Genomic DNA, 6,413 nt, shown 5'->3' on the forward strand with positions numbered 1-6,413 from the left:
ACTATTTTTGCTGCTCGCTTGCTCGAGTTTCCTGCCAAGGTGCCCGCGGTGTGGCGCGTCGCCGCCGATGCCACAGCCCACAGGGGCGGCCACGATCATCGATCGCACGCACGTGTTGCCTTTCCGGGTCGCAATTGTGATTGGGTAGGCCACCGACCGGTGGACCCAGCTGCAGGTTACCTGGGGCTGTCACTATCAGTTTACCGTTTCCTTATCCGATGACGCTGCTTGTTTCAATTAGTCTTCGAGGTTAGTTGGGGAAGAGTGATCAGATCAGCTAGCCGGCGACCGCGTGCTGCACCCATGTGCCGATTTCTGGTGCAGATTAAAAAGCGCGTGCAGGTGCATATGGGCTGACACCGTCATGCTTACTAGGATGCACAAGTGCCCGCTACTCGAAGCAAGTTTTCCTGTAAACAGTGTTTCAAAAGATCTTTTTATATTCCTACAAAACAACCTTTTCAATTCCAAAACTTGCTGGCACTTAGTTATTATCTCCTCCGTTCTAAATAGTCATCTTGGTTTTTCTAAATTCATAGATTTTGCTATGCATCTAAATATTATACATATGTAGATATGTAGCAAAGTCTATACATCTAGAAAAACTAAAACGACTAATAATTTGGAGGCGGAGAGGGAGTACATAGCTCTCACTGAAAATGGACGTTTGTCGCAAAGAGTACCACGTACTAGACATTTTCTGCAAACCTATATACAGCGTATAGACTTTTTGTCGCAAAAGAAACCTCTTGACAATCACTCAAAACTTCTTTTTCAGCATCTTAACAGTTTATCATTCTTTATTGCCCTTAATAGCTTTCTAGAAATTAAACGAGCATTTGTAAAACAGATTTAAGCAAGACCGAAAACACATATACTCCTCATTCTGTTCTCAAATATCTATAATTAGCTCGCCGTAAACATCATATATCTGAAATTGAAGGTATACACACATATACTCCTCATTCTGTGCAAGTATGAATAATTGTCAAGAATTGATAGTAACTAGAACTCTTTATTCATTTACACACATATATATGGATCCAAACAAAGATATACATACTCATACATATATACTTCTGAAACACACTATCCTAGCTCATCACAAGGAAGCTCGAATGCAAGTACACATCATCACAACTCACACATATAACTGTGCATATATAGACACAATATATATGCACGCGTAAAATGATATAGATAGAATATATAAATGTCGGGGACTGCAAGTCCGTAGCCCGCTCATGGTCTTGCCTCCGGCTCCGGGTAGTGGCCCTCTGGCTTCGGTGGCAGCTCGTGCTTCGGCACATCGGGCTTGGGGAGCTCTGGCACGACGGGGTGAGGGGGGAGTTCAGGCTTTGGCAGCTCCGGCGCGACTGGGTGCGGCTCCTCAGGCTTTGGCAGCTCTGGCGCGGTGGGGTGAGGAGGCAATTCAGGCTTGGGCACCTCGGGCTCCGGCAGCTCCGGCACGGCAGGGTGATCCTGCACCTCCGGCTTTGGTAGCTCAGGGACAGTAGGGTGAGCTGGTATCTCAGGCTTCGGAAGCTCAGGTACGGCGGGGTGCGCCGGCACCTCGGGTTTAGGCAGCTCGGGTACGACGGGGTGTGCCGGCACCTCGGGTTTCGGCAGCTCGGGGACCGTGGGGTGCGGCGGCAGCTCCGGGACTTCAGGGTGCGGGTACTCCTCCTTGGGCGCCGCCTCCAGCAACCGTGCCGCTCCGCCCATGCCGCTGCACGAGAGCAGCAGCGCCATGAGGAGGAGAAGGTAGGCAGGTACGGTGCTCCTGGAAGCCATGATGGTTGCCTAGCTGCTTCTTTACACTAAGCGGGAACAAGATCGTTGTGTGGTGATCGGGAATGGAGGGAAGCATGGTATTTGTAGTAGTGCCAAATGAGACCCTGATCTAGCAGAGTAGGAGGTGGGACTCTGATCGACTGATCGTTTGGTAACTGGTTGGCTATCTGCATCCTCGTGGCGGTTCAATTTGGATCCGTGTGATCTCTGATCTGACCCATCCTCCTTTGATTTGTTGGGAATACTGCGACCTGTGAGATCCGGGTTGGTTGAATCACCTTGCGTTGTGGGTACACGTGTGGGACGTATCCCTTCGTCTCATGTCGATGTGTGCGTGCGTTTATCTGAGTACAGCTGGCATGCACTCCTTAATTATTCATGTTAGTCTGTAGGAAGAATACTTTATCAATGGCCTTTACCCATGGCCTTTCTATTAATGCTTGCACCGGTCGGAAAGAATATGCATCGCACTCGCCTGAAGCAGAGAAGCGTAAGTTGCTTTTTTTTCTTTTTTTATTCCTTTCAATTTTTTCCATTCATTCTTCCCCCTTTTTATTTTCTTTTCATTTGATTTACTTTTCCTTTTTCATTCCTTTGTAGACTGAATTGTTTGGGGATGTTAACTCTTTTGTTCGTAGTATTTATTTTTTATTATTATTTTGAGTTCGTGATGTTTAATATTTTATTCGTTGTGCATTCACTACTACAGAACATGTCTTTGTTCCAGGCTATTTGTCCCGGCTGCCTTTGGGCCCGGGACTTTTGTCCCGGGTCCAACGGCTAGCCGGGCCAGCAGAGGGGACAGAGGCCTTTTGTCCCGGTTTGAGGCACCAACCGGGACAAAAGGACCCGGTAGGTGGCTCCACCCGGGACAAAAGGCCCAACACTTTTGTCTCGATTTGTAACAACAACCCGGACTAAAAGGGTGACTTTTTTGTCCCACTTGGTGTTACCAATCCGGACAAAAGACTCCTCCACATGATAGTTCAAAAGGAAGTTATTTTTTATTGAGTCACATGTACTACTTAGGTGAGTTGGCAAGAAAATCATGCGCTAGGCAATAGGTCTTGGGTTCGAATCCCGCGAGGCGCAAAAAAATTTTAGCGTGAGGGACATTTAGTCCCGGTTCTACCACCTCCAGGGCTTTTGTCCCGGCAGTCGAATCCCGGTTCCAAAACCTGGACAAATGGCCATTTGGAACCGGGACAAATGGGCGGATCTGTAGTAGTGATTATTATTTGTTCATTATGATTAATTTTTTTGTTCGTACCAATAATTGTTTGTTCATTATCTTTAATTGAGCAGTACTAGTACTAGTAAATCTGAGTTGAAAAATGGTCGCTACAATATAATGGACTACTTTTTTCCATGAGAATTTTTTTCATTCTCAATATAATCAATTTTTACGATTTTTATCTTAGTACAGCTGCCATGCACTCCTTAGGAAGAATACTTTATCCATGGCCTTCCTATTCATGCTTGCGCCCGTTCCTCCTCCCTACGTGCATGACTCTCTCTGTCTGTCTCTCTCTCTCTCTCTCTCTCTCTCTCTCTCTCTCTCTCTCTCTCTATGCAGCTCATCAAACTGCTTGCAGGGGAATTTGGCGGTTTGTTTGACTGGCAAAGGGCAAAGGGCCCGTCGCGAGGCGACTCGAGGGCGACGACCAACTCCGATCCAGCCACCGAACTTCACCTCCCTCCCTTGCCAGCGCGGCCGCTGCCCGCGCCGTCGACGGCGGCGCCAAGCGTCTACCCCGCGTGTTCTTCTCCCACTCTTCTCCGATCCCATCCCGCCTCCACTATCAAAGTAGGGAGGCGATGTGCATGTCAAGGACAGGCTGAGAAACTAGCAAGAGTTAGCAACACGATCAGGTGATGAGATGCTTGATTATATTTTTGTGGTAGTTGTAAAGCGAGCCGAAAATGTGTGCTACAGTTGAATGTTAAACGGTTCGCATGTCGGAAATTTTTCAATTTCAAATAACTTGGCATTAGCTGGCATGCACTCGTCAATTGTTTAACAAGTTTTCTTACAAATAAGTTACTCCCTCCATCTCTAAATAACTGTCGCTTTCGTTTCCCGAGAAAAAACTTTTATTAATTTTATATAAAAATATATTAATATTTATGATACATAATTAATATCATTAGATAGATCTTTTAATCTAGTTTTTAAAAAAATTATTTGGAGATACAAATGTTGCACGTTTTTTTTACAAATCGAGTCAAACTTGTGGCACACACACCGACGGCGACAATTAAAAAAAGACAGTGGGAGTACACTTCTTGATAGCAACATCATTAATAGCTCTCTCGAAATGTGTTCCACTGTTCGTCAGACTATGCATGCAAATGCACATCCCTCGAGCAAGCACTGATATCATATAGATGCAAGCTGATTTGGCTGCATATATCCACCAGATGGATATAGAGACCGATTTATCCTTTATCTAGAAAAAGATGCGAGCTGAGATTTCCTCTTGATTTTGGATTAAATTAAGTGAAAAATGTTCCCAACGAGGTGTTGGGTAAAATCTATCAGTTTGGAGTAATCCCTCTATAATGGAAAAGGTGAAAGAAAATTAGAATATCTTATCTATCTACTTGGAACATTTTGTTTGGCTGCTGAAATATTTTTTCATAGATCGGAACATTGCTAACTTATACAATAGACTTTTGCTAGAAAATTTGTCACCCCTAATTTTTTAAGATCGTTTTATTTCTCTGCTTGGGATATTTTACTTCACTGTTGGAACAATTTTTATAGGGATAGAACATTGGAAATCTGACAGATTTTTTGCCATATATAAAATAAGCTAAAATCATGAATAGTGTTTCTTTCTAGGATAATTGTTTTTTGTAATGTGTTAAAGACGTAAATTTGGCAAACTTTTGAAGGATACTAAGGAATGTAGCGCAATTTTTACGGTGCACTGATCCTTGGAACTAGCAATACCATGTAGTACTACGTTGAAAGCCGATCTGTACATAACTATCCTGTAGTCAGCCATATATTTGCACACTAGCTCGCATCATTTTGAAGAATTTGGACATACAGATAATTCATTAGTTACTTATTAGAAACGAAAAAAATATTACTCTAAGATAAATCAAACATATCCCATACACTGTTCAAAAAAACATATCCCATGCACATGTACATATATACAGTATACATAAAAAGCAATACATACGCAAATCTGCAATGTACAAATCAATGCACCACAACATAGAAACATTAAAACGTAACACACTCCTAGCAAGCTTGTGACCAACATGATCACAGACAAATATATACTAATGCAATAATACAATAAGAGATAATACTGTATTTGGAGTACAAACACAAATACAGAACGTATTTATTGTTGGGCAGAAGAGACAGTGATGCATGCAGTCCGATCATGGTTTGGTCTCTGGCACCTGGTAGTGGCCCTCTGGTTTCGGTGGCAGCTCGTGCTTTGGCACCTCAGGGTGGGGCACCTCCGGCTTTGGCAGCTCTGGCACCGAGGGGTGAGGAGGCAGCTCAGGCTTCGGAAGCTCCGGCACGACGGGGTGCTCCGGCACCTCGGGCTTCGGCAGCTCTGGAACGGCGGGGTGAGGAGGCAGCTCGGGCTTCGGCAGCTCTGGAACGGCGGGGTGAGGAGGCAGCTCGGGCTTCGGCAGCTCCGGCACGGCGGGGTGCGCCGGCACCTCAGGCTTCGGCAGCTCAGGTACCGTAGGGTGCGGTGGCAGCTCAGGCTTCGGCAGCTCGGGTACGACAGGGTGTGCCGGCACCTCGGGTTTCGGCAGCTCCGGCACCGTGGGGTGCGGCGGCAGCTCGGGCTTTGGCAGCTCCGGCACGGCAGGGTGCGGGTACTCCTCCTTGGGCGCTGCCTCCTCCAGCAACCTCGCCGCGCCGCTCATGCAGCTGCACGAGAGCAGCAGCACCATGAGGAGGACATGGGAAATCATGGTGCCCTTGGCAGCCATGACTCGATGCTTAACACTAGTGAGCTTAATTTGTGCCTCGAGCCTCGGTAGAGCGAACGAGATCGTTATGTGATGGCTGGGAGGGAAGAGAAGCATGGTATTTATAGAGCCAAATGCATGCAACCATCTTGTATTTTGGTAGCGGGTAGGTCATCTGCATATCTGTGGTTTGTCCTTGTGATCTCCCTCCTGATCCCTTTGCTTGTCTATATATGGTTCGGTTTAGTTGGTTTGGAATACTGAGAGCTGATTGTTGACGCAAGTTTCGGCCAACACACGAGAACACTCGAGCGTGCGAGTCGCAAACGGACCGAAGGGCAGCAAGGCCGTCCAGACCGGTTAGACCGGTTGAGTAAACCGGTCGGACCGGTTTCTAGGGTTTCGCCGAAATCGGTCGTCTCGAAGGATAGCTATCACACTTACGTAGTGAAAGACGGCGAGGTTTACAAGCAAACCAGCAAAGGATAAACAACGCACTTACGTGACGAAGAACGACTAGTTTACGAGCAAACTAGCAAAGGCCGTCGAAGCTCTCGCCCGGGAGGAACCCCGTCGGGGCATGAACGTCGCCGGATGTGCCCTAGGTTGACCAGCAAACCTTGGATGCCATCAATGGTCGTGGAGATCACAGATGAACAGCAAGGGGA

At 46.5% G+C, this 6,413-nt stretch overlaps 2 protein-coding genes across 3 annotated transcripts; both read right to left on the minus strand.

Moving 5' to 3' along the window:
• Window positions 1-989: 989 nt before the first annotated feature.
• LOC120658622 (protein PELPK1-like) lies at window positions 990-1,861 on the minus strand. Its single transcript, XM_039936894.1, has one exon. The coding sequence runs from the start codon at window positions 1,792-1,794 to the stop codon at window positions 1,243-1,245; it is 552 nt and encodes a 183-aa protein (XP_039792828.1). The 5' UTR covers window positions 1,795-1,861; the 3' UTR covers window positions 990-1,242.
• A 3,042-nt stretch (window positions 1,862-4,903) lies between these two features.
• On the minus strand, window positions 4,904-5,836 carry LOC120658620 (protein PELPK1-like). Of its 2 annotated transcripts, XM_039936892.1 has the most exons (2): window positions 5,302-5,834; window positions 4,924-5,262 (listed from the first exon to the last, which is right to left on the minus strand). In XM_039936892.1, the coding sequence occupies exons 1-2, from the start codon at window positions 5,764-5,766 to the stop codon at window positions 5,197-5,199; spliced, it is 531 nt and encodes a 176-aa protein (XP_039792826.1). In that variant the 5' UTR covers window positions 5,767-5,834; the 3' UTR covers window positions 4,924-5,196. The 2 variants fall into 2 exon arrangements, with proteins under 2 accessions (XP_039792825.1, XP_039792826.1); XM_039936891.1 differs by having other exon boundaries at window positions 4,904-5,836.
• Window positions 5,837-6,413: the final 577 nt, after the last annotated feature.

Source organism: Panicum virgatum, chromosome 2N (genome assembly GCF_016808335.1).
Source record: "Panicum virgatum strain AP13 chromosome 2N, P.virgatum_v5, whole genome shotgun sequence".
NCBI lineage: Eukaryota > Viridiplantae > Streptophyta > Magnoliopsida > Poales > Poaceae > Panicum > Panicum virgatum.